The 18,374-nt window shown below is 36.9% G+C and overlaps 2 protein-coding genes across 3 annotated transcripts in view; one reads left to right on the top strand and one right to left on the bottom strand.

Annotated features, from left to right (window-relative positions):
• Positions 1-5,993, top strand: part of LOC137402224 (conserved oligomeric Golgi complex subunit 6-like) — a 52,131-nt gene extending 46,138 nt beyond the window's left edge. The window contains exons 14-16 of the mRNA XM_068088720.1: positions 3,306-3,359; positions 4,479-4,558; positions 5,571-5,993. Of these exons, the coding sequence (XP_067944821.1) occupies positions 3,306-3,359; positions 4,479-4,558; positions 5,571-5,724 (288 nt within the window). The 3' untranslated portion in view covers positions 5,725-5,993. The remainder of the gene's footprint in view (positions 1-3,305; positions 3,360-4,478; positions 4,559-5,570) is intronic.
• LOC137402225 (TSC22 domain family protein 1-like) lies at positions 5,935-17,780 on the bottom strand. Of its 2 annotated transcripts, none has more exons than XM_068088722.1 (3): positions 14,187-14,326; positions 8,387-8,450; positions 5,935-6,549 (listed from the first exon to the last, which is right to left on the bottom strand). In XM_068088722.1, the coding sequence occupies exons 1-3, from the start codon at positions 14,201-14,203 to the stop codon at positions 6,346-6,348; spliced, it is 285 nt and encodes a 94-aa protein (XP_067944823.1). In that variant the 5' UTR covers positions 14,204-14,326; the 3' UTR covers positions 5,935-6,345. The 2 variants fall into 2 exon arrangements, with proteins under 2 accessions (XP_067944823.1, XP_067944822.1); XM_068088721.1 differs by lacking the exon at positions 14,187-14,326 and adding an exon at positions 17,502-17,780 and having other exon boundaries at positions 5,941-6,549.
• Positions 17,781-18,374: the final 594 nt, after the last annotated feature.

Raw genomic sequence — 18,374 nt, 5'->3', positions numbered from 1 at the left:
AATTATCAGTCATATCAGTCCCATTACAGCCACAAAGCTTTCACTAATTTTAGATCTATGAGCTTTGAAGGATTTTTATCGATCTACTACTGGGAGCGCATACTTTATTTTTAGCAGTAATAATAATGCTGTAAGCCATAATAATATTAATAATTCGTCCTACTCAGACGTGCTCACGGCCTAGCAAAGATGGCTGAAAAAGTGCCCGAGCTCAGTCTGCAACGCACCTGTGCTATTTTTTATGACATTAACGGATGTAATATTTTACGCCGATTATTTTGGTATTAAAGCAGTTTTATAGAGCGGGTGGTTCAAAGTTATGAATTATGAGTTATGAAGTCATTTATCCACTTGTTAAATATTAGCTTTCACTGAATATGTAATTATGTCTCGGTAATGAAATAAATTTGGTAGTGAAAGAGTTACGTCTGATGTCTGGTGCGGCAGGTAGATTTTTCATCTACATCTTACTAACAACTGCTATTCAGTGTCTCCTCTCAGTGCAGTAGACACTGAGCACTACATACCTAAGAGGAATAAGGTCCAATTAGATTAGAGTAATGATGACACAAAGTTCATCGATAAAATGTTTGCATTGTAAATAGTTTCCAGTTACATCTCTCGATGCGAGTGCATACTTCCTGGTATTTGTTTATGCATATCAAATATGTACATATTAAATGTTTACAGAACAGGTTATATAGTCAAGTTATGTACGGTATTTGTTTGTGTAAAGCCATTCAATAGCATGATAAATATTTTATTAGCAGGGCAAGTATTCAGGATTATTTTCACTTTGCCATTTCTAAGTCTGAGTTCTATTGCAGGCTGTTCATTTGAGAAAACGGCTCTACTTTTTCATATGTCGTACGAGGGTTGTAGTGCAATACAATAGTACGAGTGACTAAGCCCAATGTAAAATACAATGGTGTGGGTATGGCAAATTTCTAGGCCGGCCCTGCGTTAGATGCAACGTTTATTGTCATCTACACTTTTATTGCTGACAGTAAATATTTAGAATGAATCATAAAGATTTATAACAATACAAATAGAATCGGTTTTGGTAAATCAGTTTTTTGAAGTGCTCAAGTTGTGACAGCTACTTGGTTGGTCAAAAAGTGTCATCTACACTTTTATTGCTGACAGTAAATATTTAGAATGAATCATAAAGATTTATAACAATACAAATAGAATCGGTTTTGGTAAATCAGGTTTTTGAAGTGCTCAAGTTGTGACAGCTACTTGGTTGGTCAAAAAGTTAAACGATTGAGTTTATAACGTTTGAATGAAATTAACCGGTAAAGATTTATGCCAAAAAGTTCCTGTTTGCTGCATGGGTGTTTCTCCATATGTCATATGGGTGTCATATGTGTCATATGGGTGTCATATGTGTCATATGGGTGTCATATGTGTCATATGGGTGTCATATGTGGGTTTTAATTTAAATTTTTAATTTAGCTACTTCTTATGGTCCTGTAACTCTCAGTTTATTAAAATTCACATTCTTCATTGGGCTTTCTTCATTAGGTGTCGTCACAGCAAATGTTCTTCCTCTTGCATAATATTTACTGTTATAATTTCTTCATAAGATTTGGCGCAGCAGCATTTATTAGAATTCGTATTATGGCTTTGAAATATCACACAGACTGTCAGATCTTAGAATGATCAACAGTTTTATCATTGGTTTTATCAGTGTTGAAAGACATGTGACACCATTTAGCGACTTTATATACAGTTAAAGGTGATGCAGCTCATATTTTATAAATTGATTATATGTTATGATGTGATTATATGTTATAATGTGATTATATGTTATAATGTGATTATATGTTATAATGTGATTATATTTTATGATGTGATTATATGTTATGAGGTGATTACATGTTATGATGTGATTATATGTTATCAGGTGATTATATGTTATAATATGTTTATATGTTATGATGTGATTATATGTTATGATGTGATTATATGTTATGATGTGATTATATGTTCTGATGTGATTATATGTTATGATGGGATTTCATCAGCGTTTGAAAGACCTTTGACATAACTTTAGCAAGTTTATGAGGAATGATATATGCAAAACCATGGCAACATATGACATAAATAAAATAACTGAAACAAACTATTGTTAAAAGTCTTTTTATCGTCTTGTTTAGTTTAAGTTTACTTTTGGTTTAGACTAGAGGTCAAAGATCAAAGAGGGTTTTCAACTAATCATGGCACTTTCTTTTGAGAACAAAATCTATATATGAGTGGATCAACTACAACCATTTTTGGTTTTACTGAAGCCTTTTACTACAAGAGATGATAAAAAAGATGTGTGAAAATAGTTGGTTACATATTTTTTACGGTATCTATGTAGTATGTTGTTACGGTCGTTGTATTTGGACAAATAGCTTCATAACATATAATTACTTAAACATATGAGTTGCGTCACCTTGAACATGTATTTATCTTGAAATATGGAGCTTTTTCACTGTACTATGTTGCACAGTTTTCTTTCACAAAGATGGTTTTTATCCCATTCTGATCATTATTAACAGCGTTTCAAACCTTCTTTTTTAATTTCAAAGTATTGTATCATAGGAATGCGAGTAGTTGGAAAACGGAGACAAAGACAGTGTTTTGTTGGAACTACATGTAAAACAACAAGCTAAAAGAAGAGCAAACATTTACGGAGAATCTATTTAAAAAATATCTGTTGTCTAGTAGTTATCGTTAGAAAAGTGAAAGCGGTTGGACGAAATGAAGGCCTAAATTAGTAAAAGTTAAGTGGCTGACCTTGATAGTGAAGGAAGGAATGCAAAGAGTATTTAAAATGAAACAAAAATAGATGAATAAGTTCTAATTTTAAATTGTGCGTAGTAAAACTAGCTCCATATCTCTGTGGACAGCTTCACTATATCTATGCACTGCCTATCTCCTGAATCATTGTGGCTATGTATTAATGTGTTTGTCTTTAACATAAAGGGGACAATAAAACACTTGTTTTTTTGCTTTTTATTTTATAAAAAGCAAGAAACTATAACTTTAGTTTCTAAAATTATATAGTTTCTTGTTGTATTACACTATATAACTTTAGTTATATAGTTTCTCATGTGTGATTTTGATTTTTATATTGTTTTAAGTAATGCGACTGCTTTGAATTGACAAGTTTACGTTTTTAGAACGAATCAAAGAAAATTGAGCATACTACTATGCGCTCTGACATATGATGTTTTTGACGTACAAAGCAGATATTAGCACGGATTACCTTCATTTGTTGAGGTTTGATGTTGAGAGATATTGTTTAATTGTAGAGTAACGTAGCCCAACTTCCAGGGATGGATGCGCAGACCGTCAAGTCAGCTATGGTATGTCAGTTGATAGGCTGAATTGATTGTCCACCATCAAGAACTCTTGCTGTTCAACATCAAAAACTTGTACTGTTTACCATCAAGAACTTGTACTGTTTACTATCAAAAACTTGTAGTGTTTACCATCAAGAACTTGTACTGTTTACCATCAAAAACTGTACTGTTTACCATCAAGAACCATACTGTTTACCATCAAAAACTTGTACTGTTTACCATCTAGACTTGTACTGTTTACTATCAAGAACATCTACTGTTTAACATCAAGAACTTGTACTGTTTACCATCAAGAACTTGTACTGTTTACCATCAAAAACTTGTACTGTTTACCATCAAGAACTTGTACTGTTTACTATCAAGTACTTGTACTGTTTACTATCAAGGACTTGGAGAGTTTAACATCAAAAACTTGTACTGTTTACCATCAAAAACTTGTACTGTTTACCATCAAGAACTTGTACTGTTTACCATCAAGAACCATACTGTTTACCATCAGAAACCATACTGTTTACCATCAAGAACCATACTGTTTGCCATCAGAAACCATACTGTTTGCCATCAGAAACCATACTGTTTACCATCAAGAACCATACTGTTTACCATCAAGAACCATACTGTTTGCCATCAGAAACCATACTGTTTGCCATCAGAAACCATACTGTTTGCCATCAAGAACCATACTGTTTGCCATCAAGAACCATACTGTTTACCATCAGAAACCATACTGTTTACCATCAAGAACCATACTGTTTGCCATCAAGAACCATACTGTTTACCATCAGAAACCATACTGTTTACCATCAAGAACCGTACTGTTTACCATCAAGAACCATACTGTTTACCATCAAGAACCATACTGTTTGCCATCAAGAACCATACTGTTTACCATCAAGAACCATACTGTTTGCCATCATTAACCATACTGTTTGCCATCAGAAACCATACTGTTTGCCAGTCATTAAATGTTGTTCAAGCTCTGATAAGCAGTGAGTAGTCAGCAATCTTGTTTGAACCGTCGTGAATCTATCAGCTATTGCTGATTGCTGTCAGCCAGTGGCACAAGTTACATCGCCGCTGCCTATTTGTGGCTGCTGATGCGCAGTTCATTTTGTCTTTCAGGTTAAGTTTGATGAATTCATGGTGAGTCAAGATAGCTACCACTTCCCCCAGATGTCACTCTTAAAAGCTCCTAAACACAGGTCAGTGCTAATCTCTCTTCTTTCTCCTCTCTTCAATTTTCTTTCCTCTTCTCTCACCATCTACTTTTTTTTTCTTTCTCCTCTTTCTCACCTCCTTCCTTTTTGTATCTTTCTTTTTTCTCTATCTCCCCTCTCTTTTTCTCTCCCTCCCTCTCAACTTTCTCACTCGATTCTCTCTTCTTCTCCTTTTTGTTCTCTCCTCTTTATCCACCAACTTTTCTGTGAATCTAAATTTGTGAAGTTTTCAATTGTTCTTGTTGTGTTGTGAAGGTTGTTTGTGATGAGCGCATTTATATAATCTATTAAGGCTTAAATGTTTATGAGTCTGAAACGCATATATTTTGTCTCGTAGGGCGCTTTATCTGTGGTATAAAGTTGTGCACTCATCCGATGTTGCTTATGGTGTTGTTTATGGCACACTAAACATTGTCATATAGTTAGTTATCTTAAGTTTTAGACATCAAACCGTGTTAAGTATAGGTCAGGCTAAAAAAACTCTGTGGCTCATTCTTGAATAAACATTTATAGAAAAAAGTTACAAACAGCATAACAGATACTCTTGCGAACATTATTCAACATTCCTGATTGATAATTGATTGATTGACATTTCAATTGATGAAAATGTTTATTCAAGAATTCAAGCTAGCCAATTGCATCTAATGTTACTGTTGCCACACATATCATCCATAGACAGGATGTACATGATGGTCATATTCAGTAGCGGACAACTCCAACAAACAATAGGCATTTAACATATGATGTCAGCAATTGCGGTATATTAGTTTTTTTTTTGTGCATTGGTTTGATTGTTACACATGGCATTACTGTTTAAAAGAAATCTGACATAACCTTCACATTTTGTGTATAAAATGTAGATGATGATGCTAATACAAACACGCCACCTTCGATTTGCATCGCGTTTCCACGGTGTACGTGACACCTTCCACCGAATGTTTTAGGATGCGTAAAAATGGTAAATAACTATTCCTCTTTAATTGAATTTTATTTCTAGGGAGCTGGTGGCACAACAAGCCTGCTTACTTATCTTCACAGTATACTCTGTAATCTACAAGTGCGTGCAGAGCCCTGAACAGGGCTATCTTGGTAATGGTTCCATCCTACCGCACTCTCCTGAGCAGGTCAAGACTCTCCTCAATATACCATAGTTCAAGGCACTGTATTTACACGCATTGTTTAGCTGTATTGAAATAGTTCATTAAGTGTATGCGCCAATGGACAGGCTGTCAAGGAGTAGACAATTCCAATATTTGCACACTTTTCTTTCAAGATGGCCACTACATTTTTGTAGCTTGACAGTGAGTAGGCAACTCCAACATGAACACTCATGTTCGTGTTATTTGTCAGTTCTGACAATTATGGTTAAGAACTGAGAGTGGCAGTGAATAGTATAATATAAAGTATAACAGCTTCCTTCTGTGTATAGAAAAATAAACTCAAAACTGAAAGAAAATAGGAAAGCTATCTACATATAAACAAGGAGCATTCTCTTGAGTGGAACTGAACACAATGAACACTCCAAAGTCTGCAAGACAGTGAGATCGACATAGACTTATCCTACTGTTCTACAGGATATTATGTATTATGCTGTCTAAGAGGCACCATTTTATGGAAGAAATAATGGACTCCCCTGCAATTTCAACAACAAAAAACTATGCGCAAGGCGCGGAGCGTAGAGGGCACCAACACAAGGCATTTTTTCATAAATAACACATGCTCTGCAAAAATGAGCCGATGCTTTAACAAGAAAAAGTCAAAAGAAAAAAGCACTACGTCGAAGAGCAACTAGTGAGGGTGCTTGAGGTAGTGTCTCGAATATCGAGTTGAGCTAATGTCTCCGGAGCAGCGGCACTGCGTAGAATTCTGTTTTCCTGCTCGAGGTATCGGTTGTGAATTTGTAAAGAGGCAACCTGCGACTTGAGCTCCTTAACCTCCTTCCGTACAGTAAATAATAATTCCATTTTCACAGAGTCCTGTTAACAAATACATATTTCATGTAAAATCATCCATGACTAACATAGTAATTATCTTATCTTGCACCACCATTAGTCTGGCTGCACATCAGCCCAGACTGAAAATGCCCGACTATGACAGCATGTCTATTAAAGAAGTCTACAAAAACTTTTGCGCTTAGTCTAAAAGTACATGAAAACACAGAAATTATATTATGAAAGATGAATGTGAAATGTATATTGTCAGGCTTAGCTTCATAATTAGGCGATAATCTTCTCAAAAGTAATATAATGAATAACGAATAATCTCAAAATTTCCACCATGCAATACAGAAATCTAAACAATTCAAGCTTGCAGTTTAGGTGAGAATAAAGAGGAAGCATCCAAAACTGAATAGTATATTTTAATTAAAAATTACCACCAATAGTGGCTGCAGCAAGTTAAATAAATGAGAACTTATCAGTTGCCAGGCTGTCACTTTAACACTTTATGCTAGTTGGTATGAGTTTTGCATAAAATTTAATTCGAGGCTACATTATGTTTTAAAAGGCAGTCTTTTTACTATTTCGTGTTTTATTTTTGCAATGCATAGATAAAAACATACCCATATTAAATTATATTTCCGGCCCATGTATTATTAAATAATACATGTATTATTAAATAATGCATTACAGATGGATGTTTATCCTTAGCTGTGTAAACACATGCACGATAAGTACAGGAGCCCTCCAGTGATAATATTTACAACATTTAGTACAGTTATGATGATAGAGATGAAGGAGAGGGTGGTAAATGTTATGGAGGTCTCATCTGTTTACTATACTGCCAGGATTATGAGGAAGTAAAGACACAGTGGAAAGTCCAGGCTTTGTTTCAGCTCCAAAAATGTGAAAACTGAATCAATGAAGGAATAACTTATTGTAATTACAAGTTTGGATGGTTCCATTGTTCGCTAATCAGGAATAAGACAATTGAAAGCTAATCATGAGAGTCATGAGCACGCAGCAATGGATGACTTTACTAGTTGACACGAGGTTACGGTAATCCTCGCTACTCAGCGATTCACCTTTTGTATTTTCAGTACTTCGCAGAATAAAAAATTCAAAATTACAGAAAATGAGTGAAAAATAAAATACATAAATCTCTGTCATACTCTGGCCCAGGTGTGAGCAGTCACCGTGGTTTGCTGTTTTTTGTTACATTTTCTCAAGTGTAAATGAACAACGCACTCGTAATAAACTATGTTTCCATGATGCACAAACTTGAGCCAATCCTCCAGTTAACGGCATCATGGAAACGGCATAAATCTGCAAGCTCAGCGAGTTTTGCAATTCTCGAAACTTTATCGAATCCGTCAGGGTTGCGAATAATGGAAAAAGCACTTGCGAATGATGTGCATTAAAATACCGCACCAGCTATTCAATTTTAAACATTTTCAATGCTTTCATTCATCCTTTTCCGATCGAGTTTAACGTGTTTGCGTCGCTAACGCATGCGTCGCTTATTATTAATTTATAGAGTACAATTCCTTACTTTTTTTCCACAGGGCGTCGGAGTCAACCCACAATGCGAATGTCCATAAAAACACTTAATTCGCACGGTAACACAACTCCAAATCCGTATGATTCGCATCACGGAAACATAGTGACACCCTTTATCTTGTCTCTTCAAAATTATCAAATGAGCCTCAGAAGAAGAAAATGTTTAAGATAAATGAAATATTGACTATTAGATGTCAGTTTATCAGTTTATCAGCGTTATTTCAAGATTTTTACTTATCGCGGGGCATCGGCCCCGGATAACCGAGAAAAGCGGAGAATTACTGTACTGAGGTCTAAAATAATTCATATGACATACCATAGCTTTCTCTATTTTATAGTCTATTGCAGCCACAGCTCTCTGCCTCGGGAAATTGTGCTTTCTGCAAATACAACATAACCTCATCAATATGGTGAATTTGGAAAATATATTAAAAGCAACAATTAACTCAGCAACTATTCATTTGCTGCCGTTGGAATGCCGCTGCAAAAGGCAACTTGGTTGACATTGTAAGCCTTGCTTGAATAAACTGATCAATGTGTGAGCAATCAGTGTGAACTTTGTAGCATAACAAGCATGCAGTTTTCGGTTTACTGTAGCATTTTTGTAACGGGATTCAAAACACAGTCTGTTTGGAAAGGCGCACAAAAAACAAGGCTTTGGGGTTTTATTCTCTGTCATTCGGCTATAATTATCCCACTGGTTAGAGTGCAATCGGCAGAAAAAGGAATGCATGTGAGCCAAATACAACAAGTATTTCTATTTTATAGGGTCAGCCGGAACTGCCTGTATTCTTTAACTCCAAGCCATAGCTTTCTTTAGGGTGGTCCATGGGCCACCCGATCTGCCTAGCAAAAAGCGTACATAGAAAGCAATTTCGTAATAGCGATGCATCTCTAGTGGAGGTAGATTTATTTTAGAGCGATGCTTGGCTACCTGAAAAAGCTTGCTTAACTGACTAAAGCTTCTTTGATGGCCATTTGATACGAGTTTCTCGTTTCTTTTGTTAATGCTCGCTTGTGCATTCTTGATAGGTGATTAACAGAACTACTAGCTGACGTATGAAGAGATTTTATCACTGCGTAACAAAGAAATAACTAGTAAGAACACGGCAACCGGCTTGTTTATGTTTCTAAAATGAACAACGAATGTATAGAATCGTAGAAGTCGAAAATTGATGAAGCGAGATTGCCGGGTTCAGCTGTTCTCCGCTGCAGTTTGTCGAAATACAATTATGTTGACGACCTTAAGCAGAGGTCGTTGGCATGGCGAGGCGGTAATAAACCTTATATATTATCATTGCGGTGTATAATCATATTTCTTCTTTGAATAATGAATTTAGTTAGTGCCTAGTAATAAGTTCTTCACGCTTGAAATGACCCTTCGCTTCATTAGAATTCTACATCATAGTGTTAGTCCAGTTGTAACTGCGCAGAAAATCTGGGTTGTACTTGGAATTTAGTACCGCATTCTAGTAGATCATTAGAAAACTTTTACAATTTACACAGGATATGAATAATACCAATAAAAACATTGTTTTAGTAAATATATAACTTTGATATAATGTAGATTCGAGGCCTAAAGATTTTTCCTAAAGGTCCATTTTCAAAGTCATTTCAGCTTGTTGCCTGATTTTAACAGTTTTCTCACTTTCATGAACTGGTTATAGTTAACCAGACTTATGGGTCATATTTGGCATGTGCTGTTGAATATAGAGATCCTTGGCTATTTCTAATTTTTCTGCACCGTCAGTGTATCATGGATCACTTCCCAGAAGAAAGAAATGTTAACATGAATTTGACAACCATTCAAGCCAACAGAGAGGTGAACCCTTACCATGTTTATTTATCAGCCACAACTATTATAATGTCTATACAAAATGTGTTGGCAGCTACTTTGTGGTTTTTGACTTATTTGTTCGCTTTTGTATCCTACTAGCCATGATAAGTAGCCATTGGTAGTTGTCCTTCCACACATATGACAAACATCGTTTTGTATTTCGTGACACAAACATACTACATCCACCATCGTATGTTTCAATTTATGAACTTTCTGTTACTACAACCTTTTTTTCACTACCCTGACTCTAATACTATTAGATTACCAACTTTTAAAACTTGTCTTCAACTAACTAATTCCTGATTTCTGTCTTCTCACTTTTGTTTCGACAAATAATAAAAATTATCATTTTGTTGATAATTACTAATGGCAATAAAAAGTCATACATACACAAGTGGAAACTCGTACAAGCCGCAAACAAACATTTCTACAACTGCAGTTGTCTACACAACTAAATAGCATTTACTTATGCAAAAGGTCCCTGAAGAATAGGAGAGTATCGAATTGCAATATCATTGCACGTACACACACACGGAGGAGTATAGATGATAAATATAATATTTAAGATGTTTAGTAAAGCCTGATATTTAGTAAATATTTGACCATTTCTTCAATGTCAACTTTTTCAGGGCTAATTAAAATTACTATTTTGTAACCAATCTCTCTGCATTGAACAACCTTGATTGGATAAAGAGATATTAAGATCAACTACGTGTATGGGATTTTTCATGTACATATATAAGGCATCTAATAGTGTGAACGATATCATTGAAACATCTATGTGTACCATTCATATTGAAAAGCATTATAATACATCAGTATTAGCCAAAGTTGCTAAAAATAATAGGTTAACTTTTTGAAAATGTGACAGTTTGTAATAGTCCCGACGTTCACAACTAACAAATGAATGAATACCTTTGATATTATTTAAACTGCCATTTTTAACATCCTATGATATATTCTTCGGAATAACAATTAACAATAACAATTAACAATAACAATTAACAAGCAAAACATGCTCCGATTACTAGCAAGTATTTTGTAAAATAACTAGAATTTTGATTAGCCTCTTCTTTGACGTCAACGCATGTGCTCATCCATCGCCTATGTCCTTTTTTACATTTTTATGAAGTCAGTGGAAATCCCAGGTGTGTTTGGAGTTGCACAGGAAATATAGCAGGGCGATCAGCTGATCCTCAACGCTCGGAGGCCAAGGAGAGTTCAATTCGGAGTGAATTATAAGGCTAATTAAATGAAGAATGCTATTGCAGGTCAACCACTGAATTTATAGCTCACCCATTGCACAACCAGGAAACTAGTTGAACCACAGAGCTAATCCCTGCTTGTTCACGTAAGTCATCAGATGCTTTGGATCAAAAAATGAAGGTGGAGGCTTTTCCATGACAAGGAAACATTGCACGTGATACATTGTAAACATACCTAAACCTTCCACTAATCAGGGAACTTTCGTATACTTCTTATCTTTACTATAATAATAGCCGTGTCAATCTGTCCATCCAATCCTAGAGATTAGGAAAAAAACCTGAACTCATGCACTTGGTTATTCTCTGCGCTTTATCAACACGCCTGACGAAGAGCACTTAAGATTGCCAGGGTAATAGCCTACATCAAGTACAAATTTTTTTAGCCTTTAGCTCCTTGGGTCATATACAGAGATACCTGTTATCGGCAAACAAACTAGACAGTTCACGCTACACAGCACTGCCATATTTTTATCATCTCTTGCTATTGAAACATACTTGAGCATTTCATATCATGCGGTAGGTTAGTAGGTCATTCCCAGAGTCAGGATTAGACCGCACTGCGTGGCGTCAGACCTTATTTACAAACAAAAAGATTAGCCAGCTCTAAAAATATACAGGTTAGCGTTTGTGGTAGGGTGGGCGTCCATCGCTGACACGCAAGATGTGCATGATGATTGCATGCGATTAATGAAGAAAAAGTGAAAGATTTGATGACCACAAACCTCAATGACGATTCATTGGGTGGTTATGACAGTTGAGTGGAGTAAACAAGCTGATGTTGTGAAGGGAAGCGCAATCTACAGGACAAGCGCCATGATCTCAGGTGATCATTTGTCATGCAGTGGAAAAGTCCCAAAATCGATTTGTGACCGATTACATGATCAACACAAAAGAGTTAGTCGACTGCGCTTAGTTGACCAGCATCAGGTAGTTTTCTAATAATACAGCTGAATGAAGTAGAAAGAGTTGATGCTTTCGCAAGCTTACCTCACATGTAAAATGACAAGAGAATAAAACTTTGATATATTTCTTTGTACTAGTCTTCCTTGGGAGAAACAAAGATTGCAAACCAAGCAAAACCATACAAGGCACAAGGTTTTTCAACGATGTACAAGGTGTAATTTTTATATAGTACCTGATGTTATATAAAAACCTAGCAGGCTGTCTATTTTGTCTAATTTTGGAATATTCCCTAGAACATGAAGATCTTAAGAGAACCTGGTTTCACAGAAAGTGCTAAGAAAGTAACTAGTCCGTATACACCCGTCGTATCGAACTCTTTAAATTGTCGGCAGTTAACATTCAAGAGAAATTGAACAAAGACTGAGAAATTCTGGAGTACAGGTGAGTCAAGGGAACCCAGCCGCGGGTTATCCCAGGTAAACCCACTCAGATGCTACCTATGTGTCCTTACTCAGGTCAGAGAAGTGATAAGCAGCATCTTGACCTCTCGCTGGCATGCTATTAACTGATCAATATTGACTCAGAGATGCCAGGAGTGGTGATGAATTGACGCTGTTATGGAAGGTTTCGCACACTCGTGTAAACCCTGGGGATTGCGAAGCGCAAAGACCAAGTATCGATAAGCATCAAACGCATTCAAGTACAACTTTTTATAGCAAAAATAATTAACATATATAGAAGCGGTGTCAGCCCGTCCTACCAGTTCATCCTGATCACTCTTGTGGGCTTTTATCGACATATTTTGCATTCTTCGCTAGTTCTAGATTCAGTTTGTTTTATTTTTACTTAATCTGATAAAAAGAAATAGAGTCTGTTCTGCCGTGTCATTCTCAACCAATGAGATTATCTGGAAAGGTGACCATGAAAATCATTATCTATATAACCGCAGTGGAATTGTGTTATTGTACGTCTCAGCGAATGATTATAACATCCATGCTTGCCCCAACAATAGGTTTTTGTAATAAACACTTTGTTTGCATGAGGGTAAACAGGCAAAACAGTTTTCTATAGAAAAATGTGCAGAGCACTTTGATGTCAACAATCTCAACACCACTATGAGATTAATTTAGTCTCCCGCTCCAGAATGGCAATTTAGATTCCCAAGAAGCGTCCAAAGCTGCAGCTACTAACACTTTCACATGACTAGAGGTCCATCTCAGGCTAAAATTCATCATAACCACTTCTGTATGGTGTAAAAGTCCTCAAGGCAGAAGATAATTTGCTCAAAAACTGGCTATACATAATATGCAAGACTACAGTGGTGGGTGTTTGTGGCTCATCAGTTCTCAGTCAGCTTGCATTTAGCTTGAGATGGGCAGAGCAGAGTTTGTGGTTTCGTCACTGCCTCACACCCAAATTACAGACAAAAAATATTTACCAAAAACATTCCAAAGCCACTAAAGCCCATGATCTTGCTGATTTCATATTGGGTGTGTCTTGTTCTATCATCCACTGCATTCCAACCAAAAAGCTAGCCAGGGGCGTTGATGAAAAGCCTCGACAGGTGATGTGCTGCCGATGTGCTGTCTTCATAGGTTGCAATACCACTTGGCAGCTAAATTCAACTCAGTTTTACTGTCCAGCTGTTTAGACTAAGACGTAAGGAAATATTCTATTCAATTGGATGAAAGGGATAAGGGGGGCATTGTGAACCGTACCATACTAAAAATGGATAGGGCGAAGGTTAATTCTAGAGCACAAATTAGCTGATTATGCAATTGTATTATGTAAGCCTTTCATGTGTTCGTATTTTGTCTAAAATAACTGGGCATAAAGAAGCTGTTCACTAAATGAATTTCAATGCCTGACTAGGTGAGCAGAATTAAAGAAAATGCCTAGGGCAAGTACCGAGATATTGACATGAACTTAAATATAGCCAAGAGTATGAAATGCTCCTAGCAGGTAGATGTAGAGATGTAGAACAAAACTCTATCTTCAATACATTTAGATGTCAGGGCGATAACTGCTGAAAAGTGGTCAACAAGGAAAACTGTTAAGTGTGAATCTGCAATGAGTGAGCCTGAACTGGATAAGATAAAGGGGGCTCTCACCTTCTGACCCCAAACATCTGCAAACAATGTGGCAGTCTGACGTCAGATAAGCCTGAGCCCTTCCTATGTCTAGTTGGTCACCAGTGAATAGCATCACAACAGTCCTAGTGTAACGCGGACTTTTGTCGACTGAGAGTCAAAACAACCTGTTAACACTTATCAGAGATCGCTTCAACAAACAACAAGAAATACGTAATAGACATCTAGACAACTGGGAAGTAGAACTTTTCCACTAACGAATCCTGAGAAAACTGAGAGATCAATGTGGCACAGCGCTATTGTTTACTGCTTTTAAACAGATGACAGCAATAGTAAACCTGTTATTTATGGACTTCGTGTTAGATGTTATTATTGGTGAAATAAAAAAGAACAAGTAAACAAAATATTGACATTAATACTAATAAATGAGAACTGCGTAACCAGCTGAAAGACCTTCAAGTCTGCTATCACTGGTGACTACAAGAACGGTTCCAGTTGAGTAGAGATCGCTGAAGAATATCCCAGGCAGTCCGACCTCAGACTGTCCATCAATCATTTGTTGCACTGCATTTTATCGTCAACTATCTCAGATGTTAGGCTTGTTCAAAAACCGAGCTTAAAACATTTCTTATTAAGAGTGACATCCCCATTGACACTAGACATAGAGGGTGACACTAGACATAGGGGGTGACACTAAACATAGGGGATACTACTAATTAAAATAATTTCGTTGGCTGCTTATATTTTGATAGTCCAATGTCGGCATTTTCAATTTGTCATGGCTAAAAGGTAATCTAGTTACACGAACTGAGGAACAACTACTCGAATAATGAAGTAAATTTGATGACCTTTCGGGAGTGGAACCAAAGAGTTGCTGTTCATACAAGGTCAAGGGAGTGCTAGGTGAGACAACTAAGGATATGCGTTGATGATCTAGTCATTTTTATTTCACGCCAACTGAATCTGGAGAGATTTCGAGGATGCGAGACGGGTTAGAAAGCAAAGAGAAATAGCGACAAGCAAGGAAGTGCAGAACGCAATATGAAAAACAACATCACATCCTGTGAAAAGATGAACCCTCCAGCACAGTGGCATCAAGTGCAACATTAATAATTATTGATCAGGCAGCAATACAAGGCGGCTAATCTTTTTGATGATGTCACAAATGATACTGAGGATGGCTTAGCATCATGACCTTAGGCTATATTTCCTACTGCAACTCGTGCGTTTCAGATGGGTAATTTGAGAGAAGCATTGATTGACGTTTGGCCTTTAGGAAGCCGCATGAAGGAAATTGATTTATTTATACCGCTAACATTTCAAAAATGGAATGGTTACAGAAAATATTTCAAATTTCAGTAGTTGGCTTATAACCTCCTTGAAGTCATGGAAACAAAATCAATTATTGGGATCATAATCCAATCAAGTACTCAAGAGATAACTATGGGAAAACTACCAACACTTTTAGCACTTTGAAAGCGTAAAAAGCTTTAAAACTGAAAGCGCTTCAAAAGCTATAAAAACTACAAAAAGTTTTTTTAGACACAGTGTATCATATGGTCATGTATGGTGCACTAGGTATATAGCAGGCGAAAGTACGGATTGTTGCATCAATATGCTAAACATGACCAGTAAAGGCAGCGCCTATTCTGAAATTAAGTATAACTGAGGCAGCACTGGCAGGTGCTTTGCATCGCAAGCTGCATGGAAATAATTTTTATCTTATACCTGCGTGTTCTTGTTTATCTAGTACGCCCTGCAGCAGTCTAGAGTCAACGCCCATAACTGGGAGCGCTGAGCACAGCTGGTTTACCCGGTGTTTCATCATAATCGGATAATTAGCAGCGATGTAAGCAAAGAATTATCAAGTACCAAATTCTTGGTGAAACTCAAATGACAATGCTCTACCATGATTCACCATGACACAGCCCACCTTCATAATTGCTATAACCGCGTCATTAATTCCTGGCTCATCATTCTTAACATGCGCAGTGCATAGCCAGAGTTTGCGATGCAGCGGAGGCGTGGTGTCTTTTCTTGAGTGTTTCGACCAGAGGGGAAGTCAAACACTACTCTCATTTTCTACTCCCAAGTTTCCATTGTACAGATTCTGCATATTTGGAGTTGTGCGCCACTGGAGTTACTCTACCCGTCGTGTTTCAATAGACACACATGTGGATTATTTGAGGGCGCGTTGTTAAAAAAGACAAGGAAATCTACGCTAGGGGTTATAGCGGCACATTCCTGTCTCGCTTAGTAGCACTTTCAAAATAAAATCGACAATAGTATGAACAATGTTTAAAATGGAATAGTTAGCACGGCATTTTTTTGCACATCTTTTGCAAGTGCCGTTTCTATTTTTCACATGCAAGTACGTGAAACATTCGGTAAAAATTTGCGAGTAACAAAAATCACTTGACTTACGGGCTTTTGTCGTTTCCATCTTGCGAATGATGCAATTTTGCAGATTTACAGTATCAGCGATAGATAGTAATTGAGCATAAAATATTCGATTTCATTATTGATTTCATCATTTTTATGTCTGTATAAATGGATGGTCAAAGTCTGCCCGGAACTCACTCTAATGAAGACCAAAGGTCTCGGTAACTCAGACAAGAAGTTTTCTGTTTCCTTTCAAAGCTGCCAATTGCTAATTCAGGCGCTGTGCCAATGATATGCTGTAGCTCCCCACATGAAATTTCAGTGGTGAAGCAACTTCGATAAGGAACATTGCTAGTCTAACAACTGCGTTTCCTGATCCGGGGATTTCCCCTCGAGCTATCCATCAGTATGATGAAATAATGCTTATTGTGGCAAGGAGTGGCGGATATGGGTGGAAAAAGACCATTTCTGTGGTTATTGAGTCAAACTGAGGAGTTATCCGACCTACCAATATTTTGATGCAGTTGCGACTTCATTATAATACAGTTATAACGGATGCAACCTTAACAAGAAGGAATGCACCAATCTAAACCTGGTTTCACCTTATCTGTTGTGTATCTTGGATAAGAATCCATAACTGCACAAAAAACACAAACCCGATGACTATTCTATTATATAGAAAAGACAACTTGTGAAATTTAGCAGATTCATCAGGGTCAATCACACCGCAGCACAAATGCACGTACCGAAGAAAACTGGCAGCGAAATGCACACTAATACAGCTTAACAATGCAACAGCATTCATTCAGTTATGTTAACTAAGTCAGAATTGCTTGCTCATAAGTCATATTCCTGTTTGTCACCTGCTAAAGCCGGTAGTATTTAAGAGCGTGTCATCACAGATTCAACAAAAACCTGCACAACATAAACATCTAAAATTCCATAACAACTTACTGCGTTACTGATTCGGTCTCTACGCTACTAGTTGGGCTCCTTAGTACTGTGTTTAGAATTACTAGTAAAGTGTCATTATCCAGAAGTTTTCCAGATGATCTTTTCTTGCCAGATCTGGAGTCACCAACTATTGATGCACCAATCATGTCACTGTTGATATCTTTCCTATATAGAATTTTAGAAGATTTGGATGTTGTTATCGTAGGTAATCGTTTCACACTGAGCATTCTAAAATGCCTCGGCTAATCATTAAACGCAACGGCCTCACACCTGCGCTTTTCTTTCACTAATGCGGCAGATGATTGAAGCGTGATAGTGGTGCCTTAGCTAGTAGCAAATAACCAATGATTTATGCGCTTTGACGAAGGGAGTAGTTTTGATTGGCTAGCTTATTTGAATGACAAATCGGTCAATGTCCGTCTTCGCTAGTAGTGTTTGCATACAAAGCTTTTATTGCGCAACAGCTCACAAGGTCAATAGTTCACTACAACACCGCGTGGCATACAGCCCGAGAAAGAAAAACACGAAAGCACCGGCCTCTGGTCATAGAATAGTAAGCTATGAAAGGTTTAAGGCTATCCCATGCAACTCTGCAGATGTTTTTTGAAGATATGATTATCTTGTGCTTACTTGTGAACTATTTTGTAAAACGAAACTATTGAACTATGATAAAGCACAGGCCTACAATCGATAAGGGAAAAACTCTTGCTGAAAAGAATAAAATGTTGTATGCTTTAAAGATTTAGAATGCCTAAAAATTTAAATAAAGCAAAGAGATGGTAATCTTGCTTTTCAACTGGTGCTAAAGACTTTGTAGGCATTTCTAAAGGTCTAACCAACAGGTAAAGCGGGTGACGTTCTTTGTTGCCAAAC

This window comes from Watersipora subatra, chromosome 8 (genome assembly GCF_963576615.1).
Source record: "Watersipora subatra chromosome 8, tzWatSuba1.1, whole genome shotgun sequence".
NCBI lineage: Eukaryota > Metazoa > Bryozoa > Gymnolaemata > Cheilostomatida > Watersiporidae > Watersipora > Watersipora subatra.
Note: the sequence above shows the minus strand (reverse complement) of the source record. Positions and strands in the feature narration are given on the sequence as shown.

Bases quoted from the DNA above. Each gene is read 5' to 3' on its own strand.
- LOC137402225 (XM_068088721.1), bottom strand. From the start codon at position 17,728: ATGCTCAGTGTGAAACGATTACCTACGATAACAACATCCAAATCTTCT. The intron at 8,451-17,501 runs GTAAGTTGTTAT...TTGTATTTGCAG, and splicing joins GAGACCGAATCAGTAACGCA to AAAGCACAATTTCCCGAGGC. The intron at 6,550-8,386 runs GTATGTCATATG...ATTTGTTAACAG, and splicing joins ATAAAATAGAGAAAGCTATG to GACTCTGTGAAAATGGAATT.